Source organism: Anser anser (assembly GCF_964211835.1).
Source record: "Anser anser genome assembly, contig: HAP1_SCAFFOLD_196, whole genome shotgun sequence".
Taxonomy (NCBI): Eukaryota; Metazoa; Chordata; class Aves; order Anseriformes; family Anatidae; genus Anser; species Anser anser.
This window is the reverse complement of record NW_028153830.1, coordinates 67,322-87,034: the sequence shown is the minus strand read 5'-3', so window position 1 is coordinate 87,034 and position 19,713 is coordinate 67,322. Positions and strand designations below refer to the sequence as shown.

At 35.6% G+C, this 19,713-nt stretch overlaps 1 protein-coding gene across 1 annotated transcript in view; it reads right to left on the bottom strand.

Annotated features, from left to right (window-relative positions):
* LOC310891384 (adhesion G-protein coupled receptor V1-like) overlaps positions 1-19,713 on the bottom strand; it is a gene marked incomplete at its 5' end in the record, with an annotated part of 65,483 nt that overhangs the window by 25,785 nt on the left and 19,985 nt on the right. Inside the window, 12 exons of the mRNA XM_083853658.1 lie at positions 312-451; positions 1,775-1,855; positions 3,477-3,606; positions 4,259-4,461; positions 5,082-5,262; positions 8,237-8,413; positions 10,246-10,619; positions 11,974-12,717; positions 13,941-14,158; positions 16,255-16,381; positions 18,869-19,135; positions 19,527-19,650. Coding sequence (XP_083709784.1) covers positions 312-451; positions 1,775-1,855; positions 3,477-3,606; positions 4,259-4,461; positions 5,082-5,262; positions 8,237-8,413; positions 10,246-10,619; positions 11,974-12,717; positions 13,941-14,158; positions 16,255-16,381; positions 18,869-19,135; positions 19,527-19,650 — 2,766 coding nt within the window. The remainder of the gene's footprint in view (positions 1-311; positions 452-1,774; positions 1,856-3,476; positions 3,607-4,258; positions 4,462-5,081; positions 5,263-8,236; positions 8,414-10,245; positions 10,620-11,973; positions 12,718-13,940; positions 14,159-16,254; positions 16,382-18,868; positions 19,136-19,526; positions 19,651-19,713) is intronic.

Genomic DNA, 19,713 nt, shown 5'->3' with positions numbered 1-19,713 from the left:
AAACTAATTTTAAAAACAGTGTAATCTTTATCATCTTAGCTTTGCTGTATTTGTTGTGTCATCAGCACTTACTTTAAAATATTCATACCTCAAATGTAAACAAGTAGAAGTAAATTTAAACTTATATAAAACATTTTAGTTTTAAGCTGAAAGATACACTTTAGAAAGTGAAGTATAAAATGTCAAGACAAATGTACATGATAAAGTTAAGTTAAAATGCTGTAGACCTATTATAAAAATATTGCAGAATGCTCTGTAAAATAGACATAAAAGAGGATTGCATAGCAATATGAGACCCAAAACTTTCTAACCTGCAACATAATATTGCTATCTCCATCTTCAGGCTCAGTTCCATTTACCGAGAGTGACTCAGTACTGAACTCAAAGACGCCATGAGCATCATCAGAAGCCTCAATAGTCACAACGATGTGGGATGCAATTCCCAAGCTGGCTGTAAGTGCAAGTGCCAAAATGAGTTATTTTTTTATACCATCTTTTCTTAAAAGCTAAGGAAGTTTGTTACAAAAAGCACACAGAAAAGCATAACTGGAATATTTCTGCTGTTTTGCATTTTGTGGTGTGTTTTTTTTTTGTTTTAAATGTGGAATAATTATCCACATGGATAAGGAACTCACTTTCAATAATGCAGTCCTGGCAGCCCTTCTATGGAACAACACTCCAAAGCAACATATAAAATGCAAATATTTTAAGAGAGGATCAAAAATAAAATTACTTGTCTAATTAAGGAAAATGAACTAGAATTTAGGGTAGGGGAGAGTTACGTGGTAAAACACAGTGTAAGCAGTGCAGACAGGACAAAAGCAGGTACTATTTTAACTGAAGCTGGAACAAAGAAAAAGCTAGTCCAGGAAATTCTACTACTATAATGATCATCTTGTGTGAGATAACTTGCTGCTTAGAAAGAGAAAGAGCCTGGCATTTTAAAAAAAATCTGGAAACACAGAAGAGGAAACAACACTTCCCAGGAAGTTCCAAAAAGTGGTTAAACCACAGACTTACTCTCAGGTTCAAACTGAACTCCTTTGTATTTTCAAATAAAACAGAAAATCAGGCTGTCACTGTGGAATAAATTATTTGATTTCGATAATGGGTGCTAACACAATATTTTCAGGTCTCTAGGGTTTAATTCAAAATCCGCCATCATTAGCGTTTCCCTCATAGTAGGTGCTTTTGTTTTCATCTTATTTCTGCATATTGTATGTTTTTAATTTTCTCAAGATTAAATTATCTTTGTTTTCTGTATGTTGTGACAAAAATAGACTTCAAAAATGAAAAATAATCAAAGCATTCTTTTAGAAAAAAAAGAGCTAACACCACTTTTTATTAAGAGTATTTTTGAGATGCAGAGATCAAAGCATAAAGCGAGTGGCAAAAGAAAGTATCAAAACACACAGTCAGGTAATTTTTAAATTACCTTAAATTTAAAAAGTTTCTCTCCTCTTTGCTCTCCAGAAAATTTTACAAAATTTACAAACAAAGCTAATTTTTCTAACTACTTCTGGAATAACTACATTGTGTTCTATAAAAATACAGCTTTGAAGATAGAGAAGCTGTTATTTTCTGTATTACGGTTAGTATTGACTGTTGTTGAAATTAAGCCTTTTTTAAAATGGGAAAGAATGTTTTGACAGGACTCTATGATATATCTCAAACCACAAGCAAAATAACACTATGATAAACTGTGTCAGTAGTGTAGTTCATGAGGGATATTACAGTTAGCATAAAGAAATAAAGATTAATCCAAAATGCTTACCATGCTGATGGACAGTTGGAAGGAAGAAATCCATGTTCCCATCACCACTACCACTGCCATCATTTCTAAAGAGCTCAGCAACTTTAAGATGACAGACATACAGATATATACACATATATACATTTATAAATCAGAGCGCAAGCAAAGAGAAATTTAAACTATTCTGGACAACAGGAAAAAAAGAGGGAAGCACTCTAGGAAGGTATCAACTTTGCTTCTGAAAGTGTACAGGAGTTCTAATAAAGACTGAAATATTTACATATGCCACCTCTTACTTAATTTATGACATTGGAAATAGCAATGGGAAGTCAGAATGAAAGAAAACACATACACATAGTTTATCTTTCCTCTCTTTCCCTCTTTGTGTCCCCATTTTGTATTTCCCCTTTCTCACTCCTAACTGAGGCTTGTCATGGAGGAATCTAAATTGAAAAAAAAAAAAAAAAAAAAAGGTAGGGGAGACGATAAAGTCCCTCAAGCTCCTTATTCTAATATTTTCTCACAAAGTGAAAATGTTGGGAAAATCTGCAGAAAACTTAACTAATGGGGACTTCATAAGCTTTGTGTTTGTGTTGGAAAGGCCAAAAAGAAGGCTCATTTTAAAAAGGCTATATAGTTACTGGATTACTAAAGTTAGTTGTAAATTTTCTGTCACAACAATTTGAAAGAGAAAAGTTTGACTCCTTTTAACAAAACAACTATTCAACCAAAAAGACAAAATACGTGAAAAGTCTCAAGACTTTACCAAAAGAATCACTGAGACCATGTTGCACCATAGACACATACAATCATAGCAGAGAGCTGGATTAATTCAAGGAAATCTGATACATCCTCCCAGAAGGGACCACACTTGCAATTTCTGAATTGTTTAAAAAAATAACATCAGTTTAAAAAAAAAAAATCAATTTATGGCTGTCAGTGTTTCTAATTACTTTTCCCTCCAACAAGCTTTACAATCTCCGTTAAAATTTTTCTCAAATGGAAAAAAAAATCTGTAAGGTATTCAGGGGTTTATGTGGCAGCACCACTATGCTTTGCCGTCCCTTCAGACTAGCCCTTCAAACCAATAATTCTTTCAAGTGTTTGTCTTGTTCTTACAGACAGTTATCTACGAGCTACCTCTGCAGCTACAGCTCAGCAAACTCCCTATGGCCCTCAACATCCACAGCCTATTACTGCTATAATCCATTTGACCTATGTATTGCAGTTCTTCTGATTTCACTCATGTGGAAGAAAAAACAAAACAAAACAAAAAAAAAAAAACAAAACAAACAAACAAAAACACAACACTTTGACTGTTTAGCCTTAAATATTTTATAAATATTCCATATTTTTGAAATGCAACATATTGCTAATATATTTTTGCATTATTTTAGTTCTCATTACCAACCATGAAGTTATACAAAGTGAAAAGCAGCAATTGCCTTTAGATGACCTAACAGATGGCAGTGATACACTTTCCCTAATACATGGTAATAATATACTTGCTATGGGATCTGGTTGTTTCCACCAAGGATTAAGAAAAGAACTGAGGAACAGTTCTTCCCTACGAAAAAAGACAGCTGTATGGGGGTGGGGATGTAGAGGTGCTTTTTGTTTGTTTTCAGAAATAACATAGAAAATAATGCCAAGAAAGACAAGATTTTTATGAACGAGTAGAGGTCATGAAAATACAACTAAGGGACTGATATATGTGCCTTACCTCCTCCCTCTGGGTTCAACAGCTCCACTTTAAACGTTTTTTCTAATTCAGGAATAGTATTATCAGTGATGTTAACAGTAATGTACTTGTATCTTTCTCCTGGCTGAAATTCCAGTGTACCCACAACAGCCTGCAATATAAGAGCTCTTCATATTTTTGTTCAAGTCTAATGTTTTCATCCATATAAAAAAAAGAAACAGAACCTTCATTTTGTCTTTTTCAAAACATCTACTTTTGCTCACTTAAGCTTTAAAAAAAAATCTGAAAAATCTGTTTTACAAAAGAAAAAAAAAAGAAGAAGACATCTAAGTTGACATACTGGTGAGCATCTGCATTCATGTACATTTTTCTTATTTTTCTGCACAAATGATCAGTTGGACAAGCAAGTGCAGATACACGCAGGTTATTTTGCTAGGCATATACAAATCCCAGTATGTACAAGCATAATGTTAACCTGTACATGCACTTGAATAATATGGTCTGTAACAACAGCAAAACTCACAAATTGCTACACTGAAAACTCTGTTAAGAAAAAAAAAAAAAGTTCAAAACCAGAGGCTTTTCCTAGACAATGCAACTTACTGCAGAGAAAAGAATGGAGAAGTCACATGATGTATATTTTTAAGTGAATATTACATATCCATTTGCCACATCACCTTGTAAAGTAGTCTTTCTGTGAAAGAATCATAGCTGGGCTAGAGCAGTCAAACTGAAAGCTATCTCCACGATAAATAACTCTAATTAATTCCAAAACAATTATACCACCTTGGCAGTTGCCATACCTGATAATCTTTGGGACTGAAAGCTGTGACTGGCACTGTTCTGTATTCCACCAGAACTGTTCCAAGAAGGCCTTGTGCACGAACTACCAGTAATCTGACGTGTCCAGCTTCTTCTTTAATAGTAATATGGGGCACAGAAGAGGCTGGAAGAATCATTTTATCACCTGGCTGAGGAGGTGGCCCCACAGAGAACTGGAGCAGACCTGGAAGACAAGAATTACTACTTACATGGCTTTTCATAACAAATTTTAAAGATGATAAACAATTTAAATAAAGTGATTGATAACATATCTTGTGATGGTTCTGAAATTAAAAACCACATATACCAGTATACCCTTAAGCCTCAATCACACTATTTCCAGAGATGTGCTGTGTGCCTTACCCTCTCTCACTGATATTCTTGTCAGTCTTGATAAAAGGCACAGCACAATAATAAAACCTTCTCTTCCCAAAAGAGCCTCACAGGCCACGGTTTTGCGTATTTACTGGTACAAGACATATGGAGAAATGACTCTCATTGTCAGGAATTCTCATTTGATGAAAAACCTGGACAGGATCAACTACATGCAGAGCCTTTATTTGCCCTCACAAGAGAATCATTGCTTGTTTGGGCAGGGAAGATTTGAGGCCTTTTTGTAAAATTATAAAAGAAAACTAATTCAGTATTCATTCATGTATATAAACAATGAATTAATTCAAGTTAGATAAAGTGGAATATATGAGATTGCTTCCTCAACTATTACAACCAAGCAAAGTTTTCATCTGACTGGAAAGAACTACACAATAATCTGAAACAAAGCTGTATAATTCCCATCATTGTTACCGTATGGGTGGTCACTGGCTTTGATGCTGATATCAGTAGTTTCCTTTTCTGGATCTATACTTGCTCCACTGGTAGGAGTTGAACCTAGTTTCCCATCTCCAGACACTGCAGAGACTAATGTCACACGGAAATATTCATTTAACTCCAGAATGTCATCATCAATAACATGCAAATTTAACACCTAGAGAAGGACCAAATCATGGAGAAATCAAACCATGCAACATTCTTTGATTAGTCAGTCAGCTGTATCTGCTGTATAGTTCTGAAAGCAAAGGACACTATTTTTGCTCTCCACATAAATTCAACTAATTTCTAAGATAACATTTTATGTCTAGAATATGCTTTCCAAAAACAATGCTTCCAAGCTACTGGAAATGGAAGGCATATTTTCTGAATTGTTTCAAACTACATAAATAAGTGATAATAAATACTTGTTTGGTTGGTTTTGTATATCTTCACAAAAGCAGAGTTTAATTTCCATGTACTGAACATGAAATATCTGATAAATTTTAAAATCTTTTTGAAATTATGCTTATGAAGAGACATTACAGTGATTAATCCAATTTAGAGAGCAAATAAATTGAGCTTATTATACCACCTGACACTTTGACCTGCAGATCATACGATTTACTAACATAACCTTGCTCTAAACACGCTAACACATTCACTTCAGAAAATTCCATCTTTCTTTATGTTTCGATATGGTCGGACAAACATATAGAAAACATTTAAGTAGCTGATCATATTTAGAGGCATGGTAATGAGTAGATTACAAATGTCAGTTGAAAGTCCCTTAGGATATCCCACCTGAAGAGCAGCTTGCTACCAGCCCGTTTCTTAGAGCCATGCACATTAGCTCCTCTGTATGTATGCAGTAAATTGGACCAGTAAGCTGTGTAGCAAGAGCCTACATCAGCCATTTTCTGCCACTAGATAGAGTAATGTGGGCCTCGTCTATGTTGCCATGCTAGAAAAGCTTTGGAAATTTCTGCTATATATGATTGTATGAAATGCAGTAATATCATTTCACAGAGAAATAAAGCTGAATGAACAAACTATTATAACATGAATGAACTATTTTCAGATACCACACGCTTTTGCCAGTCATCACATTATCCAGATTCACAGTTCTAGTGAAGTCACTGGGATCCCTGCAAATGACTTCAGCGAATTTGAGTCCACATTGACTTCTGCAGCCTGATATAAGTGAAACTGAGGATGGTATTTTCTACTCACAATTCATCCTTATTATACAAACAATAATAGAAAGTGTATGTTGTTTCTACAGTACTGTGGTCCCGCACCACTTCTTCAAATAAATTTAACAATTCTGTGCTGTACATCAGGATTGAATTCATTGAAACAGATTATTTTTATTTCTATTTCTAGCACACGCTGTTTATTACCACAGAATTTTAATCATAGGACAGCCCACGTTGGATGGGACATCAAAAGATGAAGTTCAATGTTTCATGGAAAAAAAAAAAATAGATGAAATAATCCAGCACCATGTTCAACTGCATCTTAAGCACCCCTGGTGATGGGAATTCTACCATAGAACCATACATTGGTTTGGGCTGGAAGGGACCTTAAAGCCCACCCAGCGCCACCCCCTGCCATGGGCAGGGACACCTCCCCCCAGCCCAGGCTGCCCTCAGCCCCATCCAGCCTGGCCTTGGGCTCTGCCAGGGATGGGGCAGCCGCAGCTCCTCTGGGCAGCCTGGGCCTGGGCCTCACCGCCCTCTGAGGGAAGAATTTCCTCCTTCGCCCCCTCCCTCGCCCTGCTGCCCACGCTGCTGTTGGTGCAGCCCAGGGTACGGGTGGCTTTCTGGGCTGCAAGCACACATTGCCGGCTCATGTCGAGCTTCTCATCAACCACCACGCCCAGGTCCTTCCCCCCCCAAGGGGTGCTCTCAGTGCTTTCTCTGCCCAGCCTGTGTTTGTGCTTGGGATTGCCCTGGCCCAGATGCTGAGGTCGGGACAACCCGACCCTGTCCCTAAGGAAGTCGTTCCAGTAGTTGTAAAAAATTTCAAGACAAAACCTCTCCCACTCTATCTTTGTACTCTTTGCCCTCTGTCTTCTCCTGTGGTTTCTTGAGAAGAGAGAGCCTCTGTCAACTCTGGAGCTGCCCTTTAGGTACTGTAATAATGGGATCAAAGTCCCCTTCTAAAGGGTGAAAAGATCTAACCCCTTGAGTCTTTCCTTAGAGGACAGGTTCTCCAGCTCTTTGATCATCTTTCTGGCCCTCTTTTGGACCTCCAGTCTGCCCACATAATTTTTTAATTGTGGGCCTCTGTAGCTTTGAATTCCTACTCTTCAGTGTATCCTGGTATCCTGGTATTTCTTTTTTCTTTTTCTTTTTTTTTTAAACTAATTCAGATAAGGAATTTCGTAAGACTTTTAGAAAGCTTTCTCAGAAGCAGCTAAAGCTTCCCTTATGTATCATTTCTCTTTCTCTCCCCCAACTCAGAGATGCAATTCTGATTACCAATTTCAGGTGTCTCTAAGGCCAGAATATTGAATAATTTCCTTATGTTCCAGTTGCTCGCACACTTTATGCAGAGGAATAGATTAAAGCAGACAGTAATCATTTCAGGGAGACTCAAAAACAGCTATTGTTACAAGAACACCTTTAATCTCCTGTTTCTGATTTTGAATTTAAAAGGAGACAGAACCTGGATAGCCTTGAGTGCAAGAACAGCAATGAATCTTACTATTGCCTATTTAATTGTTGTGGACATAAATTTGAGTTACAACACTCAGATCAAACCTGATCATTTTCCAATTTCGAAAGTACATGGACTATCTACACTTTTTAAAGTATATGTACACATACACATAAATACAGTTAATATTTTTTATGTATATGTACATATATCTAATATGTACATGCACACATGGTGACTTTTGAACTGACATATACACAGAGCTACAAATAACACTTTCTTGTTGTCAGGGATGGAAAAAAAGAAAGAAAGAAAATATATATATAACAAAAAAACAACATAAAATAACAAAATAAAAAATAATAATAAGAAAAGCCATGTGAAGTAAACACTCTCTAGTATGCAAACCAGCCAAGCACCCTCAGAAGGTATTTTCCAGGAGGTTTGTAAAGGACAGGATGAATTGTTAATAGGAAGGTAGGGTTTACCTCTGATCTCTGCCAAGGAACGAATGTGATAGTGCCACTGCTATTAGAAAAATCGGTAACAGAGTAATTAATGCCAGTGGAATCAACCTGTGAGATAATGTACTTTATATACACATAGTCTAGGGCTCCCCTTGTACGCTCCACAACACAGGATATAGTGGAACCTTCATCAGCAGTCTGGAAGAAAGCAAAAATTTGGAACGTTTATTACTGTCAAAGTAAATCAAGGCAATTTCATTAAATAACACGAAAATATTTAATGCCAGACAAATGTTCAAGTAAAAAATTGCTGTCATGTTACTTTCAGCTCTTTTGGAGTGTTAGGAAGCTGAAACTGACCTTGATGCCAATCAGAACAATCCTAGTGGAATCTGCAAAAGTCTGATGCCTCCCTGAGGACTATTAAGGTAACAAATAACAATACACTGCAGTTCGTCCTGGACACAACCCCTTTCCTAAAACTATGCGTCAGAGACAGAATCAATATGCTTGAAATGTACCTGTCGAAAGCAAATGAAACTATTGCTTTATAATAACGTCAATATTGTAATTTTCCTTAGCAATAATTTAAAGAAAGATTTGGATCAGCACTTTCTCTAACCAGACACACTATGGATAGAAATAAACTATACCATCATCATTCAGAAAAACAGATTTTTCTCTTCTACTGTCCTCCTTACAATTCTGTATCTTCACAGATAACATGACTTCTGCAGCGACAACTTCACGTCTCTGGAATGAAGCTTTAATTGGTACTGACCTTCTATTTTAGAAAATAACGTTCATAAAATTAACATAGAAAATAATTTTATCTGAAAGTTATTGGAAAGGTTAAAGCTATCTTATGCATTAGATAAATTTCAGGGCTGCTTTGTAAGAAAGCATAGATACTGTGTGTGACTTCAGCTGCCTAGTAGACAGATATGCACAGTTAAACTACTGGTAAAAAAATGCTGTGTTCCTGCATCACCACTAAGAGCTCTAATACTTCCCTGGTGAAATGGACATATGATAGGTGCAAAACAATTACCGTGCCATATAATTATTTTTTTTCTTCATGGTTGGCTGATGATCTGTGGCATCACAGCGTATCAGAGGTACTTGAACCTGAAGGAATCTATTATCATAGCATATGGTAGGCACACAATAAGCAAACTGAACCAAACTGAAAACTAGTATCACTCAGGCAAGACAGTTATTTTAAAAACATCATAAGCACTTTGATTAAAAAAGAATGTAATTAAAGCTCATAAGAGTTCCCAAATGAAAACTATATTAAATTTTTTTTTCCACAAAATAATCCAATACCAGTAGAGATAGCTATCATGTTATTCCCCCTTATAATTGATTAAAGAAGTAAAGAATGATTTATGTTTATTTCAAGCCTCCTCAAAAAGTAGCAAGTTTACACTCTGCATATAGAATGGATACCACTGAAAAAAGATTTCATCTGTTAAAACTAAAACAACAAAAAAAACCACTACTAAATCAACCAACTGACATCAAACATATGCAAATTATAACTTAGTTTATGACAGCAAATGAAGGTGGAAAAATCCATAACACTTTGTCATTGCATGATCTCTAGTAAAATTATCTCAAACACATCATGTGACACAGAAAACTAAAATAAAAATCTTTGCAATAATCCATTCTCAAAAAAAAACCAGAGAATTAAATCTTACATTTTAACTGGTAACTCAAATGTAACAGAAGTGAAGGTAAAATATTTTTCTAGAAAAAAAAAATTAAGCCTTAGTCTTCAGTTTATATAGTAAACTAAATTTTCTTAACCATTTTTTTCTTTAGTTTTTTAAAATTATATAGTAAATCCCAGTGGAACTGAGGTTGTATTAACAGAACATATGCATCTCCAAATCCTAGGAAAACTTTGCTTAACCACAAAAGCAAACACTGCAAAATCTAGGGTTTGTTCAGGTCACTTGGTCCTGCCATTTAGCTTTCTGTGCCTGAAATATCACCTACAATTTCCATTATGACCACCTTACCTCAGGGATACATGCTCCAGTGAAGCCAAATAAACCATTAGCATTATCACTTTTCTGTATTCTTAATCTTGCTGTGGTGTTTTCTTGTGAAATTCGAGCTCCACCACGCACAGAAATGAGCTTTAGTATGAATAATTCTTCTCCTTCTTCCTCTTTGTCATCCTTTGCAGACACGATGAATGATTTATTGGTCTCTCCTTGCCAATACTCCAAATACCCAGAGACAGGGTGGACATCACTTTTTGCAGGAGTTGCATGAAGTTCATAGATCTCTGCTCGTGTCAACTTACGCTCATAAAGCCTTACATCCTGCATTAACCCTGTGTACCTACTGCTGCCGTTGATTCCTGCTCCAATTCTTACTATTCCTGGACCTGAGAAGGAAATTATAATTTTTTCTCATGTTATTGTATTTGTATGAAACAGTCAGCAACTGACTACCTGTTTTTCTTAAAAACCAATGGTAAACTGTTCATTGTCCCTGGATGAGGAATCATATTGATCTTGAGATCCAAAATCAGGAGGTTCCTTGAGCCTCATCTCAATGTTACAGGTAAGTCCTCACAGGCCAAACAATTCCATCCTATGCTGTCCAAGTTTTTCATCCTATTAGTTCTAGCAGCACATTATCATCATCCCTCATTTTTATAAGTCTTAGAGACTTGAGGCTCCCTCTTTCCTCCTCAGATTTTCAGAGCAGAACTGCAACCCCTTTTAGCCCTTGTTTTGCTGAACAAATCCTACTTTGTTTCCCTCTGCTAGGGCAGCTGATCCATTCTGATGATACTCATGATTACTGCATTAACCCTTCTGGACATCCATTTCATCCACCACACTGTAATTCCATGCAAATTCCAAACTCTTTTTACAACAGCATTTATATTTCTCTGTCTCCAAACTATAGGATCACAGCTGCCTCATATTCATTCCTACTCTATCCTATTCTGTGCCATGCTATGCTCTTGTGCTAAAACACACACATCAGCTGTTTTCAGTTGCCTTTCAGAAAACGAAAGAAAACAAACAAACAAAAAAAGCTGTGCTCTTCAGTGTATTGTCATACATATGACACTGAGTGGCAGTTGTAGAGATGAGCAACCACAGGAACTGATAAAAGTCCCAGGGCACAAAGTGGAGGATGCTGAGAAAAACTGGGCTGCTATGCACACCACTGTGTATTACCCAACATTCAACGGAGAGAGATGACATACTTGCCTTACTATTGCATTATCCCCAGACACACGCCATCCCCACTAATAAAGAAAATTTACAGCACAGACATATCCTTCTAGCAATAAAAGCATAATTGCATTTCACATATATTTGTTCTAGAAACCGAGGGAGAGAAAAAAAAAAAACCTCTCAGCCTCTCAGCTTAGCTACAGTACTGCAAGTGTGATGGAAATTACTAATTGCAGAAGTACTATTCTTTTTACAAATGGAAAATTTGATTTCTTAAACTTCAACCTGGAATTTTAAAAGCAGAAATAAAATAGTACACCATACAATTAATAGTCCTCTACTCTCACTCAACATCGCAGCAGTTTGAATTTTTTAGAACATTCACACAATTTCCATAGGCTTTCTGAAAATCCTCAAAGAATTCTTATCCATTCCTTTCAATTAACTTAACAGATATAATCATTTCAGTGTATTTCTTCCACCTTTGAAGTGGCTAGACTATGCATTTCAGAGCTTTATATATGGAGAAAAATAGCAAAGGCTCACCATCAAGAATTGCTTCTCCTTTTAGACTCTTCATTCCTCCCAGAACTAGAATTCCATCAACGTAAAATTCAATTATACTTTCATCCAGAGTAATCAGAACGTGAAGCCAAGTATTCTCATCCAGGTATTTCATGACTGATGTTTTAGCCATGTATGTCATATTGGACCCTAATGCTGTATAATGAAGCACTACAGAAACATGAGAATCATTTGTCTGAATTTTCACACCATAATATAAAGTCCCATTATCGTTATCCTTTTCAACTATATAGCCATCTGTACTGACATTAGGAATTAACCAAGCTGAAAATGTAAAATTGGTTACTGCATTATTTCCATTGTATGGGTATTCAGGACCGATAATGCCAAATGCATCCTCTTTTCCACTGAAATACAGAGCGTCTGTTCCACTGTGATGGCGCCTCATGTGGGGCTGTGATTGTACTGAGCTTGGGAATGATCCAAGCAACAAGAAATCTACCATTGATGGCAGTCCAGCTTGGAAGGTACTAGACAGTATTTCCCAACCTAGTCGGACAACACCAAAGGTGCCTTGCTGTCTCCAGATGGTGAAGTCCGTAATATAGGAAAGGTCATCTTCAGAAAGAGTATCTTCCACTATCTCTCTGTCCTGGCTCTCTGGATCTATAACAAACACTCCAAAAGGGTCATCATTGAAAGGGATCATGACAGTTACAGTAGGACTGGTTTCAGATAACTGACCACCAGGACCAGGAGACCCACCTGCGTAATAGAAGTTAGAGTAAAAGTTAATGATTAAACAACACACTCAGAAAAAAGTTTCAAAGTACTTTTTTTTTTTTTTAATAAAACAAGTTTCTAAAAAAACCTCAAACTCTCCTTTAAGATCCTCTGGACTTATAGCAAATGATCTAACTTGAAAATTACATAGGTTAATTGTATTATTCTTAAAACACTGTGCTGATGTAATTTCAGTAGAAAACAAACCCACATGCTATTTTTCAGCTGTAAAACACACAGATGTCTTTCAGGTGAAACATGACAAGGTCCATCTTTTCTTAATTAGCCAATAAGGTAGGTTACCTTTGATTCGTTTGATAAGCATGGGGGCCAAATTCAATTCTTGTATTGCTCAAAGACTTACAGGAATAGAGAATGGCAAAATCTTGCCTGTTGCCTCTGATACAGAAGTACATACACCTTGCAGAAACAGTAACCAGTTGTGTGTTAAAACTGCTGCCCAGTCCTGGTGTTAGTCATCTATCTTTGCACAGTAAGAATTCATGATATGAAGATCATGTTGTGAATGGAGAATCTCCGTGTTCAAAGTGTACAGTGATCTACCTGTTATAAGCAGGAAATCTTTTGTACATCCGTATGGACTTCACTTACAGGAAAGGCCAACACACATTTTCACTTGTATCAGAGCACAGAAGACCATGAATAGTACTAAAGTGGAATTAATCCAGATTAGGAAATGTGTCCAGTAGCAATTTAAAGTTGTAATTTAAGTCATGTGAAGTGGTAACTACAAGTATTTTACCTCCTCTAGGGAAACAAACAAACAAAAAAGCAACCTCTATTATGGTAGACACACATAACCTTTAATACCTTTGTTATTTCTTTGTTAGTATCTTTGTTTTATATTTTGTGCATGGAGATCTATGTATCTGAAATTCAGAACTCTTGGTTTTTGAAATGAAACTTCTGAACTTTAAGAAGTTTAATTTCAAAAACCAAGAGGCATCCCTTTTAAAGTTCAGATCACCAAAATGTGTTTAACAGTAATTCGGGAACTGAGTAACTCTCTATATATGGAAATCAAGATTAAATGAAAAATAAGACCTAAAACCTTACCAGAAAAGCATAGGATATCAAGACATGATTCAAAGCAATGCTCTTTCTAGTGTTGGTTTCTTTTTGATTGATTAAACATAACTCTTTTCTACCAGATATGAAGGAAATGGTGATATGGAAGACAATACCTGAAGCATTCACCAACTTTAGAATGTAAAATTCATTGAATTCAGGAATTCTATCTGAAATGGCACGTAGTGTTATTGACTTCGACCTTTCACCATCCATGAAGCACACAGTCCCATAAGTTTCATAGAATTCTTCTCCTGGCTTCAGTGCAGAGTTATTATCAAACAACTGCCAGGTCAAAGAAACATTGCCGAAGTGTCCTCTGTGTCTCAAAATCCTGTTCAGTGATACAGAAAGAATGAGAGTCCTGGCAGGCATGCATCAGCGTTGAGTAGAAAAGGAAAATGTGGAGACTCCTTTTACTGTAATCTTCCTTACAGTAAGAAGTAATATACTATGTAATATAAAGTAAAATGCTAATATACTACAACTGTTCCATGAAGCCTTCCTTTTAAAGGCAACCACTTTTGCAGTACAATTCTACTCCCGGAATACGTACTTTAGAAAACAGAAGTAGCATACGCAGGTCCATGCAGAATACTACTGTGAAGCTACACATCACTGTGTCTTGTAATTCCAATTTATAATAATAAATATGAATGCATAATAGTTCAGAAAGTTAACATTAAAAATTAATATACTTGGACACTCTTAGACAGGAAAGAGAATCATCTACATTTAACCACAAACGTTTCTCCTTTCAGTCATCAAGTCTACTTAAACTTTTTCTTACACTTGTATTAAATTAGAATTACATTCTACGGCTTTCAGAAATCTACTGTTATTTGTGATTAAGAACGTAGTAAATGAAAAGATTTTTTTTTTTTTGGTAACTATCTGCTAACACAATTACACTAATTTCAAAAAGGCACTACAAATAAAAAGTGACCCATACAGTGCCTTTATTAAGAGTGCGCTTACATACAGGAAGTTTGCTTCTGTCGGTTTGCACGGTGACATAAAATGCCTTATAAATAGATTATATCAGGTTGAAGAATTAATTCAGCTAAACTAGTCCAGCCACAGCAACACATTTATGTTGTTTCTGCTTCCAAAGGTTTTTCTTCTGTGGCGTTAACCAGGGTGCTCTATCCCAGCTGTGTAGCGCTGCTGCACTAACTCCAATTACCTCATTAAAACCTCTGTGTTTTCGGTGGTTTGGTTACATGCTACTTTGACCACTTTTTTATATGCTACACAACTGTCAAAGTAGTGACAGTATGGAAGAGACAGATCCCTAGTAAATATATTTTATCAATGATGACTGAGCAGGTTCCTCAGATGTTGGAGATCTTGGTATCCTATAATTCCATAAAGCACCTGTATATAAGCATGTTTACATCAAAACAATATTCTTAACACCACCAAATCCACAAAAATTATCCTGCAGATTAGACTATAAAGGACAAAAAAACAACAAAGCCCAAAACAGTGAACAGCACAACAACAAACACACAATGAACTTAATATCCTCTTTTCTTGAGACTATTCATATTTCAGATGTATTGACACAAGCATAAAGAACCAATTCACAGCCATAAGCATCTGCTTCAAGGCTTTAAAACAAACAGACAAAAAAAAAAGGATGATTTTTTAAATGCAAGAAGAACCTCTTCCCTAACTATTTGCACTATCGCATTTATTGTGACCTAACTTCTCTTTACAGCCTGTCTCAAGATTTCTTAACGAAAAATCATTTTTTCATCCAATTAAAACCCCATAGTAAATTTATGAAATGAATGTAACAAGGCGAGATGCCAAGTGCATTCAATTTTTAACCCTGCTAATTCTTCAATATATCATGGTGGCACAAAGGAAAATACTTTCAAAGGTCAGACTAATGAAGAGTGTCACATCCGGACTTTAAGTATAGATTTCAATCTGTAATTAACAGATAAAAGAAAAAAAAAAATACAAAAACAGAAAGAAAGAATACAGTAGTTTGCAGTTGAAAATTTCAAAGATGGGTACAAAAAGCCACCTAGTGCCACACAGTTTTATTTAGCTATTTGTTGAGTGGTTTTTTTTCTTTTTCTGTCAGCCTAGGTTATATTGTGCTCAATCATTCAGATTTTTCTGTATCTACAGGTTCCTGAGATTATAACAGAACATCAATGCTGAAGTCTTATTTAGTTACATTTCAACATGAGCTTCTGTGCACTTTTTAATATTTACTGTGTACTCCATAGTATTACAGGTGATGTCTTCAACACATTACAAATCATTTAATCCAAAATTTTGTAAAACTGTTTTTCTATAGTGCACTTCTATCAATGCACACTTGTGCATTTGATTTAATCAAAGTGCTATTTATAAAGTACCACATACACCAGTTCCAAAAGAGTGCAAAGATATTCTTTAAACGTTACTTACCAAAAAATGTTACTTTTGCCTTCTTCAACTGGCTTCTCTAAAGGTTCCAAAGAGAAAATTCCATTAGGATCATCATTTGCTTCAATAATAACTGTTGCCATTCCAGCCTTAAAGATAACTGTATCTCCTAAAAAAGAGGACAATTATTATTATTAAAATTGGAATCAGAAATGTAGGTAACTCTAAATCCAATTATGTTTTCTACTCACTACAATTGCTTTTATACAAAGAAAAGGACAATTATAAAAGTCAGTGAAAAACAGAATTTGAGGTATTCAGCAGCAGGCAAATCAGAGTAAAAGTATTTAAGTAGTGTACCATCCAGAGAGCAAGACGTAAGATTTTCAGGAAAAATGACATGAACTGAGAAGATGTGATTCTTACTACACAGTATCCTTGCATGTAGTTGTTATGTGAGGTAACATTTTCTGTTTGATCATCTGGACAAGTCAAAAGAATAAGATATTCAGAGGTACAGAATAAAAGAGTAAGGTATTCAGAGAGCCCCGACCTTCTTTAGACCTAGAAGAAAAGTATTGCATTTAAACTAAATACAAGCTATGAGCAATGTCTAAGAGTTTATTCACTCCCATATCAAAGAATATCTAAAAGGAAGAAACATAAGATTCTTATTATGTAGATGGGAAGCTAGCAGGCTTTCAGTGTGCATATTAGTACAGGTAAATATTAAGGGATGTTAATTCTAACTCCATTGCATTGTCCATAGATGAACATAATGTGTCCACACCCACCCCATTTTTTGTCTTCTTTGAAAGTGTCCGACTAAATTTTGTTCCACGTTAAACAATGTGCTTATTCCTCTAACTTCATATACCTCTATTTGTATTTTCTCTCAGGAACAACAGTCCCCAAAAAAATTTCAGAACAGTCAAGGCCACTGTATGTAACCAATCATAGAAAGAAAACCAACTTTTGCTTTCAGGAATATGTATAGAAATATTCTTTATTCTTAGTGATTCTAGAATGGCTGTAAAACTATATGATGCTCATTTTAGAGGAAAAAGGAGGCTATGGATACCCATTCCCCATGTGCTAGGAGAAAAGCCATGATATGTTCCCAATGGGGTAGTATTGGGAGCTACCAGTAGATCCTGAAGAAAGTTATTAAAGTAGAAAGAGACAACAAAAGAGAAAACTTATGAAGGAAGAAGAATGGTTTTGTCTAATCCTTTCCCTAGTCTGATATTTTATAAGAGACCTGGGTACTACAGTGAATACCAGCCGACCTTGGGAAATAGCTTAGCTGCCTTATACTCAAATTACTGCTTTCCCTGTCAACCTCTGGCTGCCTGCTACCAATGTTCAGGGAAGGATTCAACTCAAGATCAATGCTGCCTTGTGAGAAACTCACAGGCCAGCCGCAGGGTGTCCACTGTAGCATGACCTCAATCACTTCAGTCTTATCGACTGCTAAAGACTAAGACCATCAGAGACTGTAATGAGAACTAAGATGCTTAGCGTGCTTACAGATGAAGAAATCTAATTTTAGGTTTCCTAATCTTGAACTGAATACCTGGTAGGTATTTTACTTTGAGAACGTGTCACACAATCTGAAGGTATAGTCTGATGGTTAATTGCCATCATCTTTCTTTGCTTTATTAAATTACAGCCCCTCAGGTTTCAATGGCTGATTCAATACAGCTTTGCTTTGCATTGCAAAGATTTGCAGCAGATTCAGAGCCTGTTATTACCTCTCAACTAGAGAACAGTAAAAAATGAAGGGCAGTAAATTAAAATTTGATAACACAATTGCAAATGACTCTCCCACAACACCATGAGTTTTGTTGGAGCTAGGTGTGGGGAGGGTCTTTATTAAATACTTAGGGCTCTGGAAAAATTATGAATTTCTTATACTTCACTTTTATTTTCTCATGTATATTACATAACAGTGATAATTTATTCTAAAAGATATGTATTTCAAAAACGTGAGGAATGGGCTGAATAATTTTGGTCATTCCTTTTTAAGTGTAAACTTTGAAAAATAAATAAATAAACAAAAATACGTTATTTCTAAGGTAATAAATCCTTTCTTTAGAGGTGGTCCCCTGGGTAAATTGTGACATATATTTTTCTGCAAATTAAGCCTTTTAAAACTATAGTCTCAGAGTGAAAAAAATGTATGCATACTTTTCGCTACTAATAAAATAGAGCAATTACATACCCTTCCTCCAAAATATGGCAGTTCTGTTTGTTTTTACAAAAATCATGTAGTTTTGTAATACACTCTGGAGCATGAAAAAAATAACTAAAAGAATACCTCTTTTCCTAAGACTGTTGGGTACTAAATTTTGTTTTTTTTTTTTTTTGCTTTGTGTTTTTGTATTGAAGTCCATCTAATTTGGAGCATTTATATTTGAAAAGGGACTTTCACTCCAGTTGTTTTTGCAGGCAAAGTATCAACTCTATCATTTGATTTTTGTTTCCAATAAAATAATTAAGGATGAAAATTCAAACACAGTATGCATTTATTGTATAAAAATCTTGAAGCAAACATTATTCGTATAATTCTTGGCATTTAAATATTGCTTTATGATAAGACCAAGATACTAAGAAATTGCCAGCAAAAAAAAAAAAAAAAAAAAGGAAGACTTACCTGTAGAATTGAAAAGGATAATATAAAATGTTTCATCAGTTTCAGGGGTATCATCATCGTTGATATACACAGATAAATTCTGCTCCCTTTCTCCAACATCAAACAAAATGACACTGTTCTTTCCACTGGGAACAAAGTCTCCCTCTTCAGCTGTTGCATCTCCATTAACAGTAATATACTGGACAACAACAGCGACATCAGCAGATCCATTCCTTAGGACTGTAAAGTTTGCAACACTTCCTTCTTGAACACTCACTGTCACAGGTTCTGAAAATACAAAAGCAACAAATCTGTCTGAGTTCAAGCCTGAGTTGCTTGCATTTGCTCTGTTTTCTTAATTCTCTCTAGTAGGATCTTCCTCTTCAATGAAACAATAAGATGTATGTGATAAAGGTAGGAAATAATTCAGGTACGAGAGAATATTTTGTACCTTGCCTCCTAACTGATCTCAACATCAACAAAGAGAAAAATGACACACACAAAAAAATGGGAAGGTTCTGAAGGAAACAAATATAAATTAAATACAAAAAAAAAAAAAAGTTTGGGGAGCTTTTCCACTTGCTCTTTTGGGATTACGATTTCGCAATGATCTGGTTTGTGAAAAAAATCCGTTTTAGGTAGTGTATGTATTCCACATTTATAAACAATAATATCTAACCTGCAAAATAAATGGGATCATCATTCTTTGTTATTTGTAAAATTGCAGTGGTTACATTGCCCAGCCTGGCTCCACCGGTAGCATTGAATAAACTGATGGTGAATACTTCCTCCTCTTCAGGCACCTGAAAGTATTAAGACATTAATTTCTAGCATACAAAACACTGAAGAATTTAAAATGAAAAGTT